Consider the following 26,791-nt stretch of genomic DNA (forward strand, 5'->3'; position numbering starts at 1 on the left):
TATAGGGGATTCCCCACTCGGTCCAATAGTCTGATTGCTTTGGTGGCTATCAATACCTGAACCCCTGGGCTGATGTTATGTCCTTTGCACAGAAGGCAGAACCTAAATGCAGCAGCAAGGCCAGGGACTTGATTGTGTCCCAATAAGGCATCTTTAGAGAACAGGACAATTCCTGGCCTTAGGGTCCCTGGACATTTGAAAGGAAATGAGGTCTCAGTTCACACCCCATTTCCATGTGAATGCTACAGACAGCGCAGAGTACTATGGCATGGGATAGCTCAGGAGATAAGAGATGAAAGCCCTACTTTCATCTCCAAGTCATCTGTTCAAATCTAGCTGCAGTGGCTCTGTGTCCTTCCCCCTTCTGACCTCTGTGAAAAGGGAAGATTTGTGTCTCAACTCCTTGGACATATCATGATAGACCCCACCAACAGCCCATCCATCCAAACTGGGACCAGTTGACCCTCTGTGAGCAACCTCAGCACAGTCAAAGAGACCATCTCAGAAGTGGGTGGGGGTAGTTCAATCTCTCGGTCCCAGTCACTTCATATTCTCTCTATGGAGATTGTGATAGCGATCAAAATGGACAATTGTTGCCAACCAAACATTGTGATGGGTTATGTAGGGATGAGTTCAAAGCTGGTGCATACAATACAAGAGTGTGTTGTGTGACAACTCCAAGTCATTTTAGGGCTCCATCAATGTTTGTATGTGATGTCTTTGTTATTATTAAGACAATATTTGAAATAATTATTTAGAGCCACATTTGCAAATGTTACTTTTATTCTCCATCCTGAAATTACACCATATTGGCATATGCAAATGACGTATTTAGGCTGGAATTTCTAAGGAGTCTAAGGTAGTGCACTAGAAAGGAATTTAGAAGAACTTGATTCAGGCCCAGGTCCTCAAAGGTTTTTAGGCACCTAACTCCCACGGGCCTTGGCTCATTGATTCGTCACTGTCATATGTTGTGTCTTTGGGCAATAGCCAATACTTAATGCATCACAGGAAGACTAGAAGTCACCTGACCCATTCACAATCCATAAAATTTTTGTCCCTAATCCAGCAATCAACTTCTACACTTTTCACTCACACCGATAAATTCATTCCTCATCTATTCACAATAACATTCTCTCACCTCAACTAATCAATCCAGTCATACTACCTCTTCAATCCACCGCTTCAAGGAAAATTTGCAAGAATGAGTAAGCCTCAAGGCACATCCTGAAGGTCAATAGAGTTGGGCTGTAGCATGAGAAGGCAATTCCAGTGTCAATGAACGACCACCTATTTTCGGAAGCGTCTCAGCAAATAATAACAACCTGGTGTTCAATGAGCATCACTATTGAAATATATAGCAGAACATTACACCAAAGGAAACTTGGAGCTACAGTTTTGATTGTCTCTCCCAGAAGCTTGAGTCAGCTCTTACCCTGTATCATTTGAAGAACTGAGCGACAGCAATAAAAACATGTTTATATGAATATTAGTTTTACTTTTAAAATCAATTTGGCTCAGGTGAGTCATTCCACCAATACAGGCATGAATGTTCATGGTAACAGTGAACTTGAACCAATTGGGATAGGATATTTCAAAGGGGCTCAAGGGAACTGGGTGCTGAACTCCCACTGAAAGTCAATAAGAGTTGGATGTGTAATTACCATACGGCCAATTGATACCCCCTAATCTAAAGGGGGGGAAAAGCACTTAAGCATGAGTTCAGTCATGAGCCTTCCGTTGGATTTCTCTCATGTTTAAAGTTAAGCACTGGCACACATGTTTTTCCAGATCAGTGCCTTTGTTCCGATTATTCAAAGGAGTTTGAGTTTTAAATTCATAATCATTGAGTGTTTGGACAAGAAGCTACTATGATTTAGACCAACTGAGTAGCTTTGTTTTTAAGAAAACTCATTGTATCCAATAAGGCAAAGAAACAGAGCACGTTATAATGTATTCATTTAAAATGGCTGAAAGCTGACAGACAGTGCATGTAATGAAGTTCTTGTAAAAGAGTAATGGAGTAAGAAATATTCAAAGAAATAACAACAAATAATAAATAGTCACAGGAAAATCATCAGCTGGACATCAACAGTCATAGACAGAAAAAGAGGCACAATAAACTGGCATTGATTTTTCATGATCTATCTATCTATCTATCTACATGATCTTATTTTATCTATTGTATATGTAGTACACACAACCATGCACAAATATGGTTTAATAAATATTAATTAATAATAATAACAGCAACCAGCTTTGGAGATCTAGACACATTTGGATACTTGTGTGGATGAGAGACGAATGGCTACATACAAAGTTACACATTGAAGTGAATGGCTATATCCCAATTGTTTGATTAAAAGGTTAGCTCAACCTCTTCTCCCCGCTCTGGTCTCTTACTTCAAACCCTCTGGTCTAAGCTTTGTGCCTATCCCTCTCTTAGGGTGGAATCATGTGATTCTCCATCTCTCAAACTGGGTCCCAGGCCATAGCAACTTGTGCACCAACCGTGATTTCTCCAACTGTGTTTGGTATCTGCAGTTGTTCCCACAGGAGCTGTGACCAGTAGTAAGTTGAGTGACTAGACGTCTTCACCATGCAAAGTGTGATTTATTTACCACAATAGGAACAAAGCACAACATAAGAGAAAATATGAGCACTTCCAGATGGATCACTGCAGTAGTTTGGTGGAATAAAAATTTGGCCTTCTGATTCAGACTTTTTGTCTTTAGGAAACATTTTAATACCTTTCTCTTCCAAATACCTTTCTACCATATGAAGAACAATACAGTATGTATTTATTTATTTTAATAAATTTAAATAAATAAATAACAATAATGCATACAGTTATATAAGGCTCTAGGTGCCCTAACTCATCATAAATGACACAATAAAATCCCATCAGCATTAAAATAATCACTTGAACAGACACCTGCAGAAACTTTTTTTCAATTCTTCATCAATGGGGAAAGCAAAACTTCAAGTCTCTCAGAAAACCCCATCAAGGTGATTATGACACTGACACCTTGAATAGACGACAAAATAAATGGATACCACCATTTAGTCAAACATACTCCACCCTTCCAAGCTCCTCCCTCCCCCCAAAAAGCCACCTGGAACAAAGAAACAAGTCAACGAATGAATCAACAAAATTAAACAAAATGAAAAAGAAACAAGCAAACACACAAGCCAAACCTCTCATACCCCAGGCACAATTTTTATCCCAAAAAAGGAGAAGAGCCACAGACTTCATGAAATCCACTAGTGACTTAGATATGGCTGTTGATATTCTGTGCAACATGCTCAGATAGTGCTGTGCCAGTAGCCCTATAAATCCCTATGACAGATAGATAGGTGCATATGTAGATGTATGGAAAGATAGATTCTGATCTTATGTTCACTGGTGTAATCTTATACTAACTCATTTGACTTCAGTGAAGCTAGTCCAGATTTCATGATTTCATAAACAGATTGCACCCTATTATTCTCAAAGAGACAATTTTGTCATCAGTTGATTATATCTACAAAGAAACTCAGAATGAAATCACAGTCAAGTTGCAATGACGGACATTTTAACTCTTGGTGAATAATCTCCACACAATCAGTTTCTTCGATGCAGCTTTGATCTCCTTGTTCCTCATGCTGTAGATGATCGGATTCATCACTGGAGGCACCAGGGAATAGAGAACACCCACCACAAGGTCCAGACCTGATGCTGAGCTGGAGGTGGGTTTCAGGTAGGCAAAAGACGCAGTGCAAATTAACAAAGAGACCACAGTGAGGTGAGGAAGGCAGGTGGAGAAGGCTTTATGCCGGCCCTGCTCAGAGGGGATTCTCAGCACAGTTTTGAAGATCTGAACATAAGACACAATTATAAAAACAAAGCAGTTTAACCCTAAAAACACACCTAAGGCAATAGCCCCAACTTCAGTGAGGTATGAATCAGAGCAGGCGAGCTTGAGTAGTTGGGGGATTTCACAGAAGAACTGGTTGATGACATTGGACTGGCAGAAGGGCAACCTGAAGGTGTTCCCAGTGTGCAGGGCAGAGTAGACAATACTAGTAATCCAGGCACTGGCTGCCATTTGGACACAAGCTCTCCTGTTCATCACTCTCTCGTAGTGCAGTGGTTGGCAGATGGCGACATATCGGTCATATGCCATGATGGTGAGTAAGGCAAGATCAGTTGCAGTGAGGAGGAAAAAGAGAAAGACTTGGGTGACACATCCAGAATAAGAAATCACCCTGGTGTTCATGAGGGAATTGGCCATGGATTTGGGGATGGTGACAGAGATGGAGCCGAGGTCTAAGATGGACAGATTCACCAGGAAGAAGTACATGGGGGTGTGGAGATGGTGGTCAAGGGCTACGGCTGTGATGATGAGAAGATTCCCCAGCAGGGCTGCCAGGTAAATCACCAGGAACACCACAAAGTGCAAAATCTGCAGCTCCCGAATGTCAGAGAATCCCAGGAGAAGGAACTTGGTCAGGGTGGTTTGGTTGGACATTTTCTTTCTCAGTTGATTGTGTGATAGCTGTGGAGGGAAGGACAAAGATAGAGGGAGTGGCCCTGATTTCCTGCAGCAATATGATGTGAGTGTCAACCATGCACAGCACTCATCACTGCTATTAACTAGGAGTGGTGAGTTATCACATGAATGTAAATTGGCGCAGGTCCCTTAAAGTCAATGGACCTGCATCAGTTTGCACCATCTGAAGATCTGGCTGATGATATGGCTTAATAAAATGCCGTGTGAAGGATGGAGCAAAGTACCATCCCAATGCAACAATTCTAGCCAAGATGGATCCCCTATTGCTACAAACAGGAGGCTCTGGACTTGGGCAAGAAACTAAATTGCCAACACTGCCTGATATCTTCTTTTCATGGAAATACAAGATGGACTTGGCATTGTGTATGACAGCTCGCCTGTAATGATTTCACAACAACACCACGTAGATGGTCGGTTGCCTGCAAATGTATTGATTTATGACACCAAATCCTGACTACATTTCCATCTCTGTGTACAGATAGGCGAGCAGCATCGCTCCACTACCTCTCTGCTGTGTCATTTACATCTGTCACTTCATGGGTGTGCGGGTCAGTGGCCATCAGGAGACTTGGGTTCTGTTCTTGGCTCTGCCACTGACCTGCTCTGTGACCTTGGGCCAGTCACTTCCCCTCCCTGTGCCTCTGTTTCCCTTCCATCCATTTCTCTGCCTTGTCTTCTTGGACTGTGAGTTCTGTGGGGGATGAGCTGTGTCTTATATGTATGTTCACTGTCCCCATTTACAACATTTGTGTTTAGCGGGCAGCACTGTGGGATAGAGAATATGGCACTAGAGCAGAATATCTCAGTTCTAATTCCATTGACATCCTCTATGTCCTTGGGCAGGGATAAGAGAGACAGGCTTTGGCTGGGGACTTCAATTCACTGTTCTCTATCTAAGGCGCTAGTATGTTTAATACCTATGCTGTTGGCTGCTTACTCAGTTTTACCATTCGACAAGTATCCCTTTGAAACAGCAATAAACACAGTTGCAATAGAGTGACTGGGTTCAAATTGTACTATGCATCCGAAGAAGTGGGTTGTAGCCCACGAAAGCTTATGCTCTAATAAATTTGTTAGTCTCTAAGGTGCCACAAGTACTCCTGTTATTATTGGACTATATCAGTGTTCCTACCCCGGTTTAAATCTACATGTCCAATCTGGGGTATTCAGACATTTTCAGTTTAAATTATTTCAAAGGAAAACTGGATTTTAAACTGAGACATTTTCCAAGGAAGTCTCTGCTATTCTTGAAAAACAACCCATGTACTGGAAAAGTCAAAACATTTTTTTTTTTAAATTCACTGACAATGTTTCGGTTTTAAGCAGTTTACCTGAAATTGTCTGGTTCTCAATGAACAAAAAGAAAAAAAGTTTTGGTTTTCACAATTGCTATGAAAAGTCAACTGTTGTCTGCTCAGGAAAAAAAAACTCTGGGGAGCTCTAAATGTTCGAATAAATTATATTAAACGTTATGAAGAGTTCCAATTGTAACTCATAGTTCTATTATGAAATTTGCCCATTATATTAATACCCAAAGATATTTAATTGCAAATAGCAAACTTACTGTGTTGTCTCTGTGGAATATTCTCCAATTTGTGATGCATTTGATACTCCACCACAAGGATTTTTCAATCATTGCCTGTTTGTGTACCTGTCAATAATGCCCCATTACTGATTTATCCAGCTGCTGTTTCTCTGCCCCTTCACCATATTTCCTGAGATGCTGGGTCTTTCTGCAGTTCCCAGAAGACAGGGACCCACTCCACAGATGGGAGCTCCCTGCTCCCCTCCTCAGACAGGCTTGGCTGAGAGGTGAAGCCTCTCCAAGCTGTAAAACAAATCACAGCTTCTGCAGTCTTCAAACATGGGCACAACTCAGTATGTGCTTGTTGGGTGCTGAACTCCCATTGGAAGTCTATAGGAGTTTCATGTCAAACATGATCACAGCTCAGTATGTGCTTGTTCTGTGGCTAAATAGGTGAACCCAGAATCCAGTGCTGTGAGCCCAGCTCTGATCTCACCTCAGGAGCAAACCACTCTGACATCCTGCCCTAGTCGACCCTAACCCCAAGAGGGGGGACAGCACCTGCCCTGGATCTCACATGATTGCAGCATGCCTGGAAGGACTCTTGGCTAAAAACAAGGCAGGGCTGATGCCCCACACGAGTCCCAAGGAGATTGAAGAATAGAATATATATTTGTAACACAGACATGTGACCTACAATAGCTCAGAGCCCAGTGGCATCAGTGCCCCAGCCAGCCTGGAATAGCCTGTTCCTTTATCAATGCCACATAATCAGCTCTGAGAGAGAAGAGATGTTTTTCCCCCTACGTTGCATCAGCAGCTCTTGGGATGCAGCCATCAGGGGAACCCACAGCTGAGGCTGCTCTGGCTGTTTGATGTTGGTCACTAAGCAGCAGCCAGAGGCAAACACTAAAAGCTCAGTGCAATGTCCTCAACCCATGTAAATTGATACCGTTTCAAATAGTTTGGGCTCTTTAAACCAAGTGGAGATGTGGCCTTTTGATTTCAATGGAGCTTCTTTGATTTACATTAGCTGGGGATCTGGCTGTAAGAGGTCCATGGAAGTACACCTCTACCCCAATATAATGTGACCCGATATAACAAGAATTCGGATATAACGCGGTAAAGCAGTGCTCCGGGGGGGCGGGGCTGCACACTCCGGTGGATCAAAGCAAGTTCAATATAACGTGGTTTCACCTATAATGCAATAAGATTTTTTGGCTCCCGAGGACAGCATTATATCGAGGTAGAGGTGTATGTACGTTTTCACCAGCTGGGGAATCTGGCTTCATTAACTCTGCTGGTGCTACTGCAGATCTACACCAGCTGGGGATCCGGCCCATAAACAGTTTCAAATCCATATTCTTTGCCTGTGAATCTGATCTGAGGAGACAAAAGTTCCAAACCCGTCTTCTCTTTCTTTGATCTTAATCCAAGGGATTAATTGTAAGGATGGAACTTTTAATGGTTACAGAGTGGTTAATTCCTACTGGGGACAGAACTGTGGAGGAATTCAGTGTTGCAGAGATCTTCTCTATCTGATTTTCTGCTTATCTGAAAATCTGGCTCAGGATGTGGCATGATAAAATACAGTATGAAGGATGGACAAAGCACACCGAAAGCCACGAATTCTAGCCAAGATGATCCCGCTATTAGTCAGACAGCAGGCTGCAAACTTGGATGTGGAGGTAACATACTAAAAAGCTAATGGTGCCTGATTTCCACTTTCCAGGAAAATATGACATGGACTCACAAAGCATCCAATATGACAGCTCAGTTGTAAGGATTCCACTGCAACACCACACAGACGGACTGCTGCCTGTTTCCAAAACTGATTTATGGCACCAAAGCCCAGCTGCATTTCCATCTCTTTGTGATGAGGGGCTAATAGCATTACTCAGCTACTTCTATGTTGTGTCATTTCCCTCTGTGACCTTATGTCTGTGCTGTGTGGGTCAGTGGCCATCAGGAGATTTGATTTTTATTCCTGGTTCTGCCACTGACCTGCTGTGTGACATTGGGCTGGTCACTTCTCCTGCCTATGCCTCTGTTTCCCCTCGATCCCTTTTTCTGCTGTGTCTACTTTGGTTTTAAAATCTCTGGGGCATTGGCTGTGTCTTACTATGTGGGTGTGCTGTCTGTTCAGGAGGCATCAGTGTGGGACAGAGGATATGGTGCTAGAGCAGGAGAGCTGGGGTCTAGTCCCATTGCCCTCCTTTATGTCCTTGGGTAGCGACAGGCTTTGGCTGGGGGCTTCAGCTGTCTGTGCCTAAATCTAAATGTGCCTGCATGTATAATGCATATTCTGTGGGTATCAACTTTGCTGTTTACTTAGTTTTACCATCCTGCAAGTAACTGTTTGAAACAGCAATTAAACATGATTCCAATAGAGTGAATGGGTTTGTAATTGTGGTGTTATTGGAGAATATTAATGTTAGCATCCTGGCTTAATTATAGATTTTCAATCTGGGCTAAATTTTCAATCTGTTTCCAATCTGTTTGTTTTCAATCTATGTTTGCAATCTGTTTAAATTATTTCAAAGGAAAACTAGATTTTCAATTGAAAACATTTTCCTGGGAAGTCTTTGCTATCCATAAAAACAACATATGTATAGGAAAAATCAAAACAATTTTTTTTTTCAAAAAATTCAGTGATTTTTTTCCAGATTTCAGCAGCTTTTAACAGCAATTGTTTGGTTCTCGATGCACAAAACCAAAAAATGTTTTGGTTTCCACAATTTCTATAAAAATTGAAAATTTTCTGCTAAGAAAAAAATGAGCTCTAGATGTTTTATTAAATAATTGTAAAAGTCTGAGAGTTTCAATGTAATTCATAGTTCTATTATTACATTTCCTCCAGTATATTAAAACCCAAACATATTAACTGAAATAGTAAACTTACAGTGTTGGTCTTTGGGGAATGTTTCCCAGCCTGAGAAGCATTTCACAGTCCACTGCCAGGATTTTCAGTCATTGTCTGTCTCTATATCTCTCAATAATGCCCCCACCACTGTGTTATCCAGCAGCTGTTTCCCTGCTTCTTCACCATATTCCCTCAGAGGCTGGGTCTCTGCAGCTCCTGACAGACAGGGATCCACTCCACAGATGACCACTCCCTGCTCCCCTCCTGGGGCAGGCTTGGTTGAGAGGTGAAGGACTAAATAGGATAGGGGATTGAAAGCCCCTCTGAACTCCAGAGCTGATCCTGGGTTGTGTGGGATTCAGATTTGATCACAGCCCAGGATGTACCTGCCCTGGGGTTAAATAGCTGAATCCAGTCTCCAGGGCAGTGAGCCCAGCTCTGATCTCACCTCAGGAAGAAACCACCCTGATAACCAGCCCTAACCAAACCTAACCCCCCAGAGGAGGAAATGACCCACCCTGAATCTCATATGATGACAACATCCCCGGAAGGACTCTTGGCCAGAAACAAGGCAGGGCTGAATGACAAGTGGCATCCCAAGGAGATTGCAGAATAAAATATATATTTGAAGCACAGACATATGACCTACAATAGCTCAGAGCCCAGTGGCACCAGAGCCCCAGCTGGCCCGGAATAGCCTGTTCCTTCTTTAACACCGTATAAACAGCTCTCGGAGAGCAGAGTTGTTTTTTCTCCTGCATTTCATCAGCAGCTCTTGGGATGCAGCCACCAGAGGAACTCACAGGTCAGGCTGCTCTGGCTGTTTGATGTTGGTCACTAAGAAGCAGCCAGAGGCAAACACTACAAGCTCCTAGCTACGTCCTTAACTGGGGTAAATTGATACAGTTCCATTGAGTTCTGAGTAGTTAGGGCTGTTTATGCCAAGTGGAGATGTGACCCTTTCCACAGAGCTACTTTGATTTACACTAGCTGTGGATGAGATGCCTATAGACTATACAGTTTTCACCAGCTGGGGAATTAGGCCTCATTAACTCCACTGGAGCTACTGATGATTTACACCAGCTGGTGATCTGGCCCATTCTTCTGTTTCAAATACATATTCTTTGCCTGTGAATCTGATGAGGAGACAGAAGTTCCTAACCAGTCTGCACATTCTTAACTCTTTGCCCCATGGGATTAATTTCAAGAATGGAACTTTTAATGGCTAAGGAGCATTTCTTTCCCACTGGGGAGAGAACTTTGGAGGAATTCAGTGTTGCTTTGATTTTCTGTATCTGATTTTCAATTTCTATTTGGATGAATGCACCCACTTCTTTCTTTCTTTCTTTCTTTCTTTCTCAGCAATTATATGTTTTCTTCCTGCAGATATCACTAAAATAAAAGACTCATTAGACTGCAGGTGCAATGCTATATGACATCTTAAAAATGTTTATTTCACACTGATTGTAGGTATGACAGAGAGACTGAACAATTATGAAGGGTTAGATCCTCATCTGGTGTAAATCAATTGTAGCTCCATTGCAGTTAAGGGGGTCAAATACACGCACCATCCCCACACAAACATTGCGTAAGTCTGCCATAATGCAGTTAGAGTCAATGAGACCAGATCTCTGGATGCTGTAAATTAGCATAGTGGTATGGAGCTATTCCAGTTGACGTGGCCTCAGTATCTGCATCATGATGCCTAGTTTTATGTTTGTTCCATTATATGAGATTCTCATTGCTTAGAACCTCTATCTCATTTTAATAAACATAAAATATTCTAAAATCTCAAGATTATAGTTCATAGACAGAAATCTGTGAGATGTGATCCCTGCTGGTAAATTGGCTGATAAATATAGATGTAAGCAGAGTCAGGATGAGCTCTACCCTCACATCTAGTGGTGAATTATGGCAAGTGTGGAAAAGAACTCCAGGGGCTGATCTTGTTTGCATAGGCACACCCACTCACCTGGCATGAAATAACAGCAACTGAAAGTGGTTACTTTGGCTGGTGTGGGATCCCCAGTTTCTCTGTTATTGGGGCAGGAAGAATAAAGTTTTGTTACCCTGATTCTGTGAATCAAGGCCAGTGGAACTGTTGTATGACAGAAGGACTGAGTGAGTCCTTCACCATTACCTAAGTAGCACTTGCTTGACAAGGGGCAGGGGTTACAAAACCCAGTGAATAGAAAGAGGATAGGGATAGGTATTTGTACCTGATGGTATAGTCCCCTTCTGAGGGCTTCAAACACTAATTGCACCACCTTCTCTCTCTGCACTGTTGAATGTCAGAGCTAACTTTGATTCCATTAGGAATCTAGTTACAGGTTGCTGAGCTGAATTTGCTTTGGGCAAATGGTGCACCCACACTGGGGCTCCCTTACTTTGAGCTGTAATTGCTAAGAGCTGAAATCACAAAAAAGCTAAAGTTATTAAGAGCTGAAATCACTGAGTGCTGTGTTAACTAGTGGGGGAGCCTGAAGCTATATTGCTAAGCAGCTGGCAGAGCAATTTGTAGGGATGACTGGAGGAGCAGTGAGCAGCGCGGAGCCTTGCGAGGCCGGTTGGAGCGGCCCAAGGAACGGCGAGCGGAGCTGTTTGTGGGGACGGCTGGAGCGGCTCGTAGAGCGGAGCAGTTCGTGGGACGGCAGGAAGTGGACTGGCTCATGGTGAAGGCTGCGGTGGAACCCCACGGAGAGACGGCCGGCCGGCCTCGGATCACGTAAGGTGCCCCTTAACCTGCGTGCCCCCCTTTTACTCTGGGGCTGCACTGACCAGTGACAGAGACTTTGGGGTTTGTTGGACTTTTGGGACTTTGGGTGGTTGCTGGACCCAAGAGACTTTGGGGGTGTTGGACTTTGGGGACACTGGGTGATTTTTGGGTTGCTGGATTCAAGAACCAAAGGGAAAGGACACAGCCCAATTTCCTGGGGTGGGTTTTTTGCTCATGGTTTGTGTTATGAATCCTGTTTGTGGTGTTTTTCCAATTTAATGCTGATGTCGTTTACCTCATGTTATTAAACATTTTCTGCTACACTTAGACTCCGTGCTTGCGAGAGGGGAAGTATTGCCTCTTAGAGGCACCCAGGGTGTGGTATGTAATTGTCCCAGGTCACTGGGTGGGGGCTTGAGCCGGTTTTGCATTGCGTTATTGAAACGGAACCCCTAGATACAGAACCTGGCCGTTGTTGCTGCTAACTTAGATGGGCAGAAGGGTTACATATAGACACTAGGTTTGGGGCCCCTAGGTAAAATGACAGTGATGGTGAGGGATCAGAGACCGGGAAAATGCCCAGTTTGAGACACCCAGCCAGAGGAAGGACCTACTCCAGCAGGAGGAGGGCCACCTTAGAGGCATCCCAGGAGAGAGTGGGGAGAAGTGATGCCACGTTTGTAAAAAACTGGGTTCTATCTTCCAGCGTTGTCCCATCTGTCTCCCAGTGGTGAGAGCAATCCTGGAGCAGCAGCCTGCCCCTCAACCTTATGTAGTTATCTTTGTGACTGGTTCAGGGTCTCTGCAATTCAGGCAGATGTAGCTGCATCAGTCAAACCCAGAGCAGTTTCCCCTCTCAGAGCTATTGTCTCAAGCTTTCTGTAGATTCTGGGAGGTGTGGTTAACATAGAGGTCATTGGGTGGTATTTAATGACCCTTGATAAACAGAAGGTCTGATTGTCTAATCGTCTGGTTGGGAACCCCAATATGTAGAATGATGACGCACTGAGGGCAAAGGAAAACTTTAAACAATTTTATTAGAACATTTAGTAAAGATACAAAGACTCCAAATTACATAAAAAGACAGCAGTAACGTGAAATTAAGCTGATATTTTGTATCATCTCTTACATAGAATCACACCCTTTCTTTGGGTTCTGGTGGTCAGAGAGAAAAAGGATGTGAAAGGGTGTGAAAGGATCATCCAATGTTTCGGGAAATCTTAGAGGACTTATTCCTTCACCCTCCCATTTCCCTGGTCCTTCTTGTGTGAACAGAGAACAACAATACCCGAAGTCTGAAGATGCAAACAATTCGATGTCTATTGGAGTGAACTTCCAGCAAGCTTAAATCCAAGTTCCTTTTTTCCGAATCCCAACTTACTTCCTGTTTGCGCCTAATTTATATAGTAATATTCTCAGCTATACCTTAACCAATCATTTTACTGAAATCTATCTAACCAATCCTAACATAATTCTCTAACCAATTATATCCCACTACCTGAATTAGAAATGAGGGTTTCACAAGCACAACTATTGAGAAGTGATTTCTTGCCAGACAGGATGCTATCAAACTAATCATAAGGTTAGAAGGGACCTCATCTAGTCCAACCCACTGCTCAAAGCATGACCAATCCCAGACAGATTTTTACCCCAGCTCCCTAAGTGGTCTTTTCAAGGATTGAACTCATAACTCTGGATTTAGCAAGCCAGTGTGCAAAGCACTGAGCTATCCCTCCCCTCACCTTTAACCATCTTTATCTGGTGGTGATGGGCATTATCAAGAAAGGATTGTATTCCTAACAGCCCAATAACACCTTTTTTAAATGTGACTAGTTTGGAATGTAAGGATGTGACTGTACCTTCCCAGCTTATGGCTGCCCCTGCTGCTTAGCCAAAGGCCTTAGCCTAAGAACCAGGCCTCAGACTATTCTAGTGAGTGAAGGGCCATACACAGGCGGACTGTGATTTTGATTCTTTGTTTTATACCTCTGTAACTAGCTAAGTGATTAAAATACACCTAAGTTCTTAAAGTATAGGCCTTTACAGACAGGCCTGAATATCTATATCCTAACAGGAACTAACTTGGCACTGTCAAGACCTGTGTTGGTTCCCTTCATTCTCCAGGGACTTATTCTGTAACTTTGGGCAAATCATTTAATCCCTTTCCTCCTCAATTCCGCTTCTGTATAACAGGGACAATGGCATTTGTCTACTACACAAGGGTGTTGTGAGGACTAAGGGTTGTGAGGAGCTCAGATACTCTGTTATGGAGCCATATAAGTACATAAAATTGAATGACTGAAAATCTTGACCAATAATTCTATCTCATAGAGCAGAGGTGAGCAAACTATGGCCTGCGAGCCACATCTGGGCCGTGGGACCGTCCTGCCTGGCCCTTGAGCTCCCAGCTGGGGAGGCTAGCCCCCAGCCCCTCCCCTGCTGTCCCCCCTCCCCTGCAGCCACACTGCTGCATGGGTAGCGTGGCTTGCGCCCGCCCACCTCCCAAGCTTTCCAATAAGCCTGTCCTGCCACTCTGAGCAGCATGGAAAGGGGAAGAGGAGTGTGGGGGGAGGGGGTTGGGTAAAGGGCAGGAGGTCCCACGGGGCACTCAGGGGACAGGGTCTGGTTGGATGGGGTGGAGGTTCTGGGGGGGGACAGTCAGGAGACAGTGAGAGTGGGGGTTGGATAGGGGGTGGGGTCTGGGAGTGGGCGGTCAGGAGACAAGGAGCAGGGGGTGTTGGATGGGGGAGTTCTGAGGGGGGCAGTCAGGGGGTGGGAAGTGGGAGGGGGAGGGGGAGGAGGCCAGGCTGCTTGGGGAGGCACAGGTTTCCCTACCCAGCCCTCCATACCAGTTCACAACCCCAGTGTTGCTCTTGGGCCAAAAAGTTTGCCCACCCCTGTCATAAAGCCTATAATCAGGTTCTTTCATGTCAGTCTTCTCCTGAAATTAAAATAAATATAATTTCAGATTGAAGGTTTGGGTCCTCAAAGCTGCCTAAGGGATTAAACATGCCTAAATCCCATGAAAATTAATGGGATTTGAGCATCCAGATACCTAGGAAAGCTTGGAAGTATTTAGAAAGGCAAAACACAGAATTGGCCTGCAACACAAATCTGTTAGAAGTTTGCTTTCCTCCTTGAGCACAGGAACCTTCCCATTAATCTCTTGATGGCACTTTTCATCTCAGCGTTCCTCAGGATGTAGATCATTGGGTTCAGCATTGGAATGACCACTGTGTACAGCACAGACACTGCCTTGTCCACTGTCAATTTCTGGAAAGGCCGGTCATAGATGAAGACACAAGGCCCAAAATGCAAACTCACCACTGTGATCTGAGCTGCGCAGGTGGACAGGGCTTTGTGTTTCCCTTCCATGACATGTGTCCTTATCTTGACCAGGATGATGGTGTAGGATATGAGCAATGCGATGAAGGCTCCTGTGGTGACCAGCCCATTGTTGGAGACCATCAGCAACTCCATCACATATGTGTCTGTGCAGGCCAGTTTGATGACTTGGGAGACATCGCAGTAGAAACTCTCTAGTGTGTTGGGTCCACAGAAGGACAGTTGGATGATCAGTGCAAGCTGGACAATGGAATGGACAAAGTCACCCAGCCATGCCCCTGCCACCAGCCCCATGCACATACTTCTGTTCATGATAGACAGGTAGTGCAATGGCTTATAGATGGCCACATACCGATCAGCTGCCATCACTACTAGGAAGAAGACCACAGTGCCCCCGATGAAGTGGAAGAAGAACATCTGGGTCAGACACCCATTGAATGAGATGGTTTTGCACTGGTACAGGAGGTCCTTTAGCATCTTGGGGACAGTCACTGAGGACTCACTGAGGTCCAGGAAAGCCAAGTTCGCCAACAGGAAGTACATGGGTGTGTGGAGGTGAGGGTCAGAGATCACGGTGATGATGATTGTGAGGTTCCCAAGCCATGTAGTCCCGTAGACTAGGAGGAAGTCCAGAAAGAGGAAGTGCTGGAGCTCAGTGCTCTGAGAGATGCCCCCCAAAATAAATTCTGTCACAGGGGTGGTGAGGTTCTCCTGTTCCATTTAGGGTCCTTAAAATATACCCGCAGGGAGGACATTAATGAGAATGATGAACTCCTTGAAGTTCTTAAGGTTAAGTTACTGGTAACCACTCACAACCTTAACAAAGTTTTTGTTTTGTGCATTATTTTGCTTAGGACTTCCCTTTCTGATTGGGAAAGCACACAAAAAATAGCAGTGTAACTGCAGTGGAAAAGGGTAGATGCTTAATTAGGTACCTAGGACCTCATATTTCTGGTGGCTCACATGCTAGGTGAGTGTATGAACTACTGGGCGGTAGCATCCCAGGCCCATTGTCATTCATAATAGCAATTCATAGTGATTCTTAGTATTTGTGGCAGAAAACTGGTGAGAAAGATTCTATAGCCTGGTGGTTAAGGTAGTCATGGGGATACTCAAATTCAAATCCTTGCTCCAGTCTATCTTTATTTATTTACACAAAATAGCAGAGCTTCAAGACTGGAGATTGAGTAAAGCCCATATTCCAATATCCCATAACCCAGGATGTGCTCCTCTATTATGGAAGACCTAAATTCAAATCCTTTCTCTGTATTAGGCAAAAAGGGAAATCAAACACAGCTGTCCCACCCCACAGCTAAGTCTGCGAAAAGTCGGGGGGAGGGATAGCTCAGTGGTTTGAGCATTGGCCTGCTAAACCCAGGGTTGTGAGTTCAATCCTTGAGGGGGCCACTTAGGGATCTGGGGCAAAATCAGTACTTGGTCCTGCTAGTGAAGGCAGGGGGCTGGACTTGATGACCTTTCAAGGTCCCTTCCAGTTCTAGGAGATGGGATATCTCCATAAAAAAAAAAAAAAAAAAAAAAAAAAGAACCACTAAGCTACAGCTTATAACAGAGGCACCACCTCCCCCAAAATGTTTTGAAAATTTTGATCCACCAACAAATTCTGAAAAATATGTTCACTTGGTTTTTTGTATTACTATTCTTAAATTACTGGTAACAACTGTCAGTCTTAACTCCTGCTTGGCAACGTTTTTGTTTCATGTTGTTGTTTTTCCTTTAGGAATTCCCTTCTTTCCCTCATCCCTGTGAAATCGACTGCTTCTGCAAACTCAGGAAGGAGACATAATCTTGGGCACTTTAAGAAACTACATGTTGCTGCACTCCTTTCACCTTTCTCTCTGGTGTTGGTCATAGACAGGGAACTCTACTAAAAGTAAAATCATCAGATGATTCCTATATTCTAACAGTATGTAAGCTCAACAGTGCTAGGAGATTTGTGTGTGTAGAGACACTAGCACTGAATATAGAAGCATTTGTATAACTCATCGCACATGGAAGGGGTGAGGATGTTGTGAATACCCTCCATCCATCTCACTAATCAGAGATTATTGATGCATGTCTTTATCTGTGGATAGTATGTTTCCTAGTCAGAGTCAACAAAACCACTCTACAATAAAGAGTAAAGCACAGTGGAGTGCATGAACACTGATAAATAAATCCCCTATTTATGGATGACTGAGGGTGTGTCTACACTTCAAGCTATGCCACTGCAGTGTAGATGCTTACTACAGTCAAAGAAGGGGATTTTCCATCACTGTAGTAAATCCACCCTCTTGAGACTCGGTAGCTACATTGATAGAAGAATTCTTCCATCAACCACACTGTGGCTAAAGTGGTAGTTAGGTTGATCTGACTATGTCGCACAGGGCATGACATTTTCACAGCTCTGAATGATGTAGCTAGGCTGACCTCCATTTTAGGTGTATACCAGGCCTAAGAGTCTCCCAGAATGCATGTTTCATTATTTCAGAATGAAGCCAGAGGGGGAGAGTTAAGGTTGTTTGGGTGTTTTGAACTGAGCATTTCCATTCTTTCAAATATTGGGTTTCTTTTTAAGTTCAAACTTAACACTGAATTTCCCTGAAGCTCTATGTCCCTTTATCCACCATGATTTCCATTTGTCAATGACTTTCTTCTCCCTTTCCTTAGGAATTAATGGTGGGACTTTCAGAAGAGCCAGATTGTTAAAGTTATTTAGGTGCCTAGTAGGATATTCAAAAGAACCTAGGTGGCTAATATACCATGAAATGTTTGTGTTTTAGGGAACTAGAGTGGGATTCACAAAGGTATTTAGATGCATTTTCAAAAGTGCCTAATGGTCAAGTTTTTAAAAGTATTTAGGCATCTAAAAATGCAGATAGTTGCCTAGTGGAATTTTCAGAAACACCTAAGCAGGTTAGACACCTAATTCTTGTTGAAATCAATGAAAGTTAGGCATGTATGAAGTTTAGGCACTTCTGAAAATCCCACTAGGACCCTATCTGCATCTTTAGGTGCATAAATTCCTTTGAAAATCTGGTCCTTTTAAATTTTTGAAAATCCCACTTTAGCTCTGATGGAAGGGATTGAGAGCCAGGGCCTGATCCAAGACCTGACTCTATGAAATCAGGCTAAGGTTTGCAACCTAATGCCTAGTTTTTCAAAGCAGCCTGAGGGTGTCAGACATCCACTCCTTTGAAAATCCAGGGCTAAACCCAGCAGTGCTGAGAACAAGCAGTGTAGACCATGAACTTTCAATGAGAATCAGGCTCCTAAGGGTATATGTACACTGCAGCTTGGAGCAAGCTAGCACATTAACATTATCAGTGTGGACGTTGCAGTGTCGGGTCTCAAGCCCACCTGACTCTCCTGGGTCTGAACTCGGGTGGCTAATGTTAGGAGATGGGACCAGGGCTCCTAAATCATGAAGATAGCTTGGAACAATTTACCCTTAGGCTGAAGTATGTTGGGCTTACAGGCTAAGATTTCCAAAAGTGCTTAGAGGAGTCAGGCACCCAATTCCCAGTACAAGCAGCTGAATATTGAACTCCACCAGGGAGCATAAATCTTAGTCAATAGGAGCCAGATTTGTAAATGTATTTAGGTTCCAAATGATGCAGATAGTGGTTAGTGGGGTTTCAAAAGCACTTCTGCACCCGAACACTGAAACCTATGGGAGTTAGGCACCTAGGCACTTATGAAATTTCCACTAGGCTCCTATGTGCATCTTTGGGTGTCTAAATATCTTAAAAAACCTGGCCCTAATTCCTAAAATGCACAAAACATCTCAGTAACTGAGAATCCAGTAGCCAGTTAAAGTCCTGACGTATTTGCACAATTGTCCCATATAATTATCCCCACCCCCAAAATGCTGGCAAACAAACACAGCCAGGTGGAGGCAACTGGGCTCCACTTCTCCTGCTGCAGAATACAAAGAGGGAAAGGATGTGATGCTCTATGCAGGCTGACTTTAAATGGAGCATTCTTATTATCAGCTTCTATCCCCTGACTCCACTTGTCTCGGTGAGTTTATTGTCTGCAGCCATTGCACAAACCTGGGAAGCAAACTCCCATTCCCATCCCCCCGCAGGAACCATCCCTGCCCCAAAGCAGCAGATATTTCATTGCTTTGGTTAAAGTCTTCTACTTATTTGGGAAGGATTGCCCAATGGTTAGAGCACTAGGCTGGGACTTGGCAAACCAGCATTCAGTTCCTTCCTCCTCCATTTGCAACCTGTGTTTGACTGGCCTGGTACTGAGTCACTCTGCCCCACTTCCCTGTTGGAACACTGTCCCTCCAAACAGCACCTGCCACTAGCCAGTGGAAGTTGTGCCTGGCCCACTGGATACTGCAAGAGGGGACATTTCCATTGGACACTCTACGCCACTGCACGGAAATCAGCTTGACACAGAGAACTGGGTGAGACATCAGGGATGTTTCTATGGGCCCAGCATGTGCTGGGTCAATCAGCATCAGCCCTATCCTGTCAGTGGATGAGGAAGGTGATCGATGATTAGGATAGCAGCCTGCCACTGCGGAGATGGAGGTTTCATTCCCTGCGCTGTCACACACGCCCTGTACGACCTTACACGAGTCACTTATAGCACATTTTTAAAGGTGTTCAGGCTTCTTAAGGCAGCTGAGCACTTCTGAAAATCCCACTGGGCACCTGTCTGCATTTTAGGGGTCTGACCATCTTTAGAAGCCTGGTCCTTAGCCTCTCTGTGCCTCAGTTTCCCATCCCAATGATGATAATGCTACTTCCTTACCTCACAGGACTGTATTAAGATAAATACTTTAAATATCTTGAGATGCTCATGTACTGCAGCCATGGGGCTGCTAGATATACTTTAAATACATGATTACAAATACAAAGGCTGAGATTTTCCTGGATCTCTAGGGCAGGGTCACCCAGGGGGACAAGTGGGGCAATTTGCCCCACGCCCCGGCCCCACAGGGGCCCCCATGAGATTTTTCAGGGGCCCCCATGAGAGTTTTCGGCAGTTCTTCGGCGGCAGGTCGTTCAGTGCCGCCGAACACACCCAGAGCGAGTGAAAGACCCACTTCCAAAGACCCAGGGCTTCTTCCGCTCTGGGTATTTGGTGGCAATTCGGCGGTGGGTCCTTCACTCGCTCCGGGACCCACCGCCAAAGTGCCCCGAAGATCTGGAGCGGAAGGACCTCTGCCACCGAAGACCCCAGGCCTCCTGAATCCTCTGGGCGGCCCTGCTCTAGGGGACTGGGATGCCAAATTCCCAGTAAAATGAATGGGGGTTGGGGATTCACCTCCTAGAGCTGGCTTTGAAAATCTCAGCCAAAGTGACTGAAAGTCTGACCTGGACAGTAAACCTCCTTATTTCTGTCCATGTAAAGCCATTCCTGTGCCTATGCAAAGCACATTGCTAATACTCTCAGCCTGGAACCCAGTGTCTGAGAATGTTTTCATCAATATTTTAAAATGTATCATTAAAAATTGCAAAAAATAAAGTTTGAAATTTCAAAAGTTTTAATGAAATGCTGTTATGTTCCTCGGCCAGCTCCAAAGCTAAAATATCATCTGCTAAAGCCAGATCTGAACTGCCAGATGTTTTTCTGCCCTCTTCTGAAAAACAGATAACCGTATATCATGAGCCAATGGGTAAGTTGAAGCTAGACACATTGAGACTGGAAATGAGGCATACATATTTCAAAGTGAAGATAATTAACCACTGGAACAACTTAACCAGGATCGTGGTGGATTCTCTATCACTGGCATGTTTTTTAATCAATATTGGATTTTTTTCCAAAAAAATCTGTTCTAGGAATTATTTTGAGGACATTCTCTGGCCTGTGTTGTACAAGAGGTCAGGCTAAATGACCACTATGATCCCTTCTGGCCTTGGAATCTATGGGATCTACGAATTTATGGGGAGATGTATGGGTTAGGTAATTTATATTTTGTAAGAACTCTATATATGGAAATGCTCTGGAAGCATCAAGGGCCAGATTTTTAAATGTCTTTGAGTGCCTAAAGATGCAGATAGGTACCTAGTGGGATTTTCAAAGGCACTGAGGTGCCCAACTCCTATTGTTTTAAATGGGTGTTAGGCACCTACATTATTATGAAAATGCCACTAGACACCTATCTGTAAGTATAAGTGCCCAAGTACCTTTGAAAATCTGGTTGTCAGTGTTAAACTCCACTCAAAATAGTATTTCCTTATCTGAGCATTTCCTCCCTCTCCATAACACAAATGCAAGCAACTTAGTAGAGGCTGGTCAGAACATTTTCAAGTAAATGTATTTTCATCAAAATGTGCTGCTGTTTCATTGAAGTGGAGATGCTTGCCAGAGATGTATTGATTCAATGAAATTTCTGATGGGAAGATTTCTGAGATCCGGGGCTCACAGATCGCTTCTGAGGATAGATAGATAGATAGATAGATAGAAGAAACTGAAAACCTGACCTTTTTACTCCAATACCAGAAATTTCAGCCAATTCCATTTCATGAAAATGTTCAAAGTGTTTTGGTTTTGTTCCGTTGCAGAACAAAAACAATTTATGAAACTTTGAAACTTGTTACAAAACAGAATTGTCATAGAACAGTTTCAAATTCTGAGTATTACAGTTAACATTTTCCAAACTTTATGTCTAAATTCTGAACCCTTCACTCTACCATGTCTGTGATCTCAGGGCCAGTTGACGTTAAGCAATGAAGAATGCCACTGGGAAGTCATATCTCGGAGTTGTTCACTGCTCTCATGGTGAAGAAAACACATCTAGGTCCAAAGAGGAATCAGCCCCAGAAATCTCATTATATTATTTCTAACCTTTCCACTAACACTGGTATAAGAAGAAACAGCTCTGAAATCCCCAGAGTTTCACTAGACAATACCAATAAAGATTCTACATTGGGGATTTGGGCATTAGCCACCTGGCATTTTGGTTCCAAGGGAGATTATTAAGAAGTTTATGGAGCTTTCAGATTTGGGATTTACATATTGCAAGTGTTTTCCACATGTGTGGAGTTGGCTGAGCTTTGAGTTGCTGGAAAGTATGTGAGACTCAGGGAAAATTTGGACATTTGATTGGCTTTTGAGTCATAAAAAATCCCAGGACTCTTGAGTTTAGATTGCTATGTCACTTAGCTGTTTGTTTAAAAACTGAACAGATAGAAATATAGAATCATAGAAGATTAGGATTGGAAGAGACCTCAGGAGGTCCAATCCCCTGCACAAAGCAGGACCAATCCCAACTAAATCATCCTAGCCAGGGCTTTCTCAAGACAGGACTTAAAAACTGCTAAGGATGGAGATTCCATCACCTCCCTAGGTAACCCATTCCACCCTCCTAGTTAAAAAGTTTTTCCTAATATCCAACCTAGACCTCCCCCACTGCAACTTGAGACCATTGTTTCTTGTTCTATCATCTGCCAACACTGAGAACAGCCTAAATCCATCCAGTGCTGGCTCCAGCTTTTTTGCTGCCCCAAGCGATGGAAAAACAACAAAAAAAGAATCACCCAATTGAGCTGCCGCCGAAGAGGAAGACAGTGAGTGAAGGACCCGCCGCCGAATTGCCGCCAATCCGAGGCGGGCCGATTGAGCTGCCGCCAAATTGTTGCCGCTGCTGATCCAAACGTGCCACCCCAACAACGGACGCAGTGCCACCCCTTTCTACTGGAAGCCCCAGCCACCTGCTTCTTTTGCTGGTGCCTGGAGCCGGCCCTGTCTCCATCCTCTTTGAAACCCCCTTCAGGTAGTTGAAGGCTGCTATCAAATCCCCCCTCACTTTTCTCTTCTGCAGACTAAATAACGCCAGTTCCCTCAGTCTGTCCTTGTTTTGGGGTTGTTCGCTGTTGGGACTAAGAGGGAGCGGACATCAGTCCATGCTCTCCAAATCTTCTGAACAAGTCTCTCATATTTCCAACTTGTAAGTAACAGCCAGGCAAGGCATGTTAGGTTTATCTTTGTTTTCTCAACTTGTAAATGTTCCTTTTGCTAGAGGGTTTACCTCTGTGTGCTGTAACTTTGAACTTAAGGCTAGAGGGGGTTCCTCTGGGCTCTTTGAACTGATTACCCTGTAAAGTTAATTTTCATCCTGAGTTTACAGAGATGATTTTTACCTTTCTTTCTTTATTTAAAAGCCTTCTTTTTAAGAACCAGTCATAAACAGATAGTTAAGGGTTAATGCTTCTTTTACCTGTAAAGGGTTAAGAAGTTCACCTAGCCTAGCTGACACCTGACCAGAGGAACCAATGGGAGGACAAGCTGGTTCAAAGGGAAGGAGGGAAGTTCCCTTTGTCTAAGTCAGAGTTTCACTTTGGACCGGAGTGGGAAAGCTCCAGAATTCAGAATTTTATTAAGTGTAAGTATTAGTGAAGGAAATAAATAGGTTTAGGTTTATTTCTTTGTAATCTGTCTTGTGCAATTAGAGGAATCATCAAATAGGGTATTTGGGTATTCTTTGTGAAACTAAGTTTTTGCCCAGGGGAACATCCTCTGTGTTTGGAATCTGTTGTCTGTGAGAGTAGCTGGTATGCTAATCTCTCCCAGAGGGTTTTCTTTTACCTTTCTTTTCTTTAATTAAAAGCCTTTTTTTTATAACCTGATTAGTTTTTCCTTGTTTTAAGATCCAAGGAGGTTGGATCTGGATCCAGCAGGAGTTGGTCGGGAAAAGGAGGGGGGATGGTTAATTTCTCCTTGTTTTAAGATCCAAGGGGTTTGGATCTGTGTTCACCAGGAAATTGGTGAAGTCTCTCAATCCTACCCAGGGAAGGGAATTAGTGCTTGGGAGTGGTGGCAGCCAGACCAGATCTAAGCTGTTAATTGAGCTTAGAGCTTCTCGTGCAGGTCCCCCACATCTGTACCCTAAAGTTCAGAGTGGGAAAGGAACCTTGACATGGTGAGCAGCAGTGAGGGATTTTTTAGGAACCAAAAGCCAGATTTTCACCCCCTCCTTTGAGATGCTGGGGAAGCAGTGAAGGAGAGATACCCTGAAGACAAACAGATAAGAGCTTCTAACAGAGGGCTTTTGTTAGAAGGGAAGCTCCAGCTGTGATCCCTGGAGGGTCATTAACATATTGCCAATACAAGTCACAAAGAAACCTGCTTTACTTGTTCGGTTTTTTTTCTAAAGAGTCACATTACAGTAACCAAAGATTCCAAGCTGCCCCCCTCCCGACCCCCCAGATAGCTAAGGTAGACCAGGGGGGAAATGTCAGGCAAAGGGGGAAAAAACTACGCAACAGGACCTAGAATTAGCCAAATTCCAGGCTGAGGAGAATGAAAAGGAACATGACAGACAGATGACAAATTCCAGGCTGAGGCTGCACACAAAAGAGCTATGGAGGAAAAACAAAAAGAAATGAGGCTGAGGCAAAAAGAGATGGAACTGAGGCAAAAAGAGATGGAGCAGAAACAAAAAGAGATGGAGAAGAGGGAAAGACAGAGGAAGCATGAACTGGAATTGGTATGGGCTAGGCAGGATATACGAGCCAACCCTAAAAACCCCTCTCTAGGTACCGCTTCCCATCCCAGAAAACTCCCCACCTACAAGGCAGGCGATGATACTGAGGCCTTCTTAGAAAATTTTGAAAGGTCCTGCCTTGGGTACAGCATCACTACAGACCAGTACATGGTAGAGCTGAGGCCGCAGCTCAGTGGACCCTTAGCAGAGGTGGCGGCTGAAATGCCTAAGGAACACATGAACAGTTATGAACTTTTTAAAAACAAGGCCAGACTCAGAATGGGGCTAACACCTGAGCATGCCCATCGGCAGTTCAGAGCCCTAAGATGGAAACCAGATGTGTCATTTACCCGACATGCCTACCACATTGACAAAAATTGTGATGCCTGGGTATCAGGAGCAAATGTTAAATCTCTGGAAGATCTGTTTTTCCTAGTGAAAATGGAGCAGTTTTTAGACGGTGTTCCTGAGGAAATAGAAAGGTACATCCTAGATGGGAAACCCAAAACTGAAACCGAGGCAGGGGAGATTGGAGCCAAATGGGTGGAGGCGACAAAAAAGAAAAAAAACAAATATCAGTTGGAGCGAATATCAGAAGGGGCAACCCTAAACAAAACCCTACCACCGGGGACAACCCAAGGCCCCACCTACACCCCAAGGAAAACCCCAGACTCCTTCTCACCTCACCACACCAGTCTCCACCAACCAACCTCGCCCCGGTGATACCTTAGCAGGGCAATGTTTTAAATGTAATGAACTGGCACATATAATGGCCCACTGCTCCAAGAATCCCAACCGATTACAGTTCATTACACCACAATCACCCCAAAGATCCCCAGGCCCAGATGCCTCTCAAATACCGTCGGAGCAAAGGGAAACTCTGAGAGTGGGCAGAAAGAAGGTTATCGCGTGGAGGGACATTGGGGCATAAGTGTCGATGATCCACCAATCCCTAGTGGACCCCAGAGGCTCCAGTGACAATTCAACCCTTCATGTCACACTCTTTTACCCTGCCTACAGCCAAGTTGCCTGTCCTGTACAAGGGCTGGTCAGGAATGTGGACTTTTGCAGTCTATGACAATTATCCCATCCCCATGGTACTGGGGGACGACTTGGCCAACCATGTGAAGCCAGCCAAGAGGGTGGGAATGGTCACCCGCAGCCAGGCTAAGCAAGATTTCACCCCCATCCCTGTTCCTGAGCCGTCCACCAGGGCCCCATCTGTGTTACCAGAGACCCAGACAGAGGTGGTGGAACCGGATCCCCTGCCAACCACTGCAACAGCCACAGTGGATCCAATGCCCGAGACCCAGCCAAAGCCAGTCCCAGAACCGGAACTGGCAATGCAACCAGCACCAGAACCAGTGCCAGCACTGAGTCCAGTGCTTGCAAACCCATCTACAACTCCAATGCCGGAGGGCACCAGCGAGCCTGAACTGGCAGAAACAGCAGATAACCCTATCCAAGAGGCTCAGCCAGAGCCTGAAATACCACATAGTGCACCAGCGGAGAGCGGTTCACAGTCAGCGGAAACAACCCCAGCACCTGCATCACTTCCAGAAGGACCAAGACCAAGTCCACAGTCCAAGGAGGAACTAATGTCTCCAGCATCAACGGAACAGTTCCAAGCCGAACAGGAAGCAGATGACAGCCTTCAGAAAGCTTGGGCGGCGGCACGGAGCACCCCACCGCCTCTCAGCTCTTCTAACCAATCCCGGTTTGTTGTAGAACAAGGACTTTTATACATGGAGACTCTTTCTGGTGGACACCAGGAAGACTGGCATCCTCAAAGACAGTTGGTAATTCCAAGTAAGTACCGGGTAAAGCTCTTGACCTTAGCCCATGTTCATCCTAGTGGCCATTCTGGGGTGAACAGAACCAAAGACCGGTTGGGGAAGTCTTTCCACTGGGAGGGAATGGGCAAGGACCTTGCAGAACCTGATTGATTTTTCCTTGTTTTAAGATCCAAGGGGATTGGATCTGGACTCACCAGGAATTGGTGGGGGAAAGGAGGGGGGATGGTTAAATTCTCCTTGTGTTAAGATCCAAGGGTTTGGATCGGTGTTCACCAGAAAATTGGTGAAGAAGTCTCTCAAGGCTACCCAGGGAAGGGAGTTAATACTTGGGAGTGGTGGCAGCAAAACCATATCTAAGCTGGTAATTCAGTTTAGGGGTTCACATGCAGGTCCCCATATCTGTACTCTAAAGTTCAGAGTGGTGAAGGAACCTTGACAGTTACCGATCCATGGGATAGGGGAAATGGGGGCCCATCATGCTGATCCCCTTGGCAGCAGCTGGGGCTCCCCTGTTAAGCAGGCCCATCAAACCCTCACCCTGACAAGCC

At 44.4% G+C, this 26,791-nt stretch overlaps 2 protein-coding genes across 2 annotated transcripts; both read right to left on the reverse strand.

Annotated features, from left to right (window-relative positions):
* Positions 1-3,575: 3,575 nt before the first annotated feature.
* On the reverse strand, positions 3,576-4,511 carry LOC135886731 (olfactory receptor 14A16-like). Its single transcript, XM_065414512.1, has one exon. The coding sequence runs from the start codon at positions 4,509-4,511 to the stop codon at positions 3,576-3,578; it is 936 nt and encodes a 311-aa protein (XP_065270584.1).
* Positions 4,512-14,774: 10,263 nt separating this feature from the next.
* LOC135886274 (olfactory receptor 4D9-like) lies at positions 14,775-15,722 on the reverse strand. Its single transcript, XM_065414096.1, has one exon. It carries the CDS (start codon positions 15,720-15,722, stop codon positions 14,775-14,777), a length of 948 nt encoding a protein of 315 aa, XP_065270168.1.
* Positions 15,723-26,791: the final 11,069 nt, after the last annotated feature.

Source organism: Emys orbicularis, chromosome 12 (genome assembly GCF_028017835.1).
Source record: "Emys orbicularis isolate rEmyOrb1 chromosome 12, rEmyOrb1.hap1, whole genome shotgun sequence".
Lineage (NCBI taxonomy): Eukaryota > Metazoa > Chordata > Testudines > Emydidae > Emys > Emys orbicularis.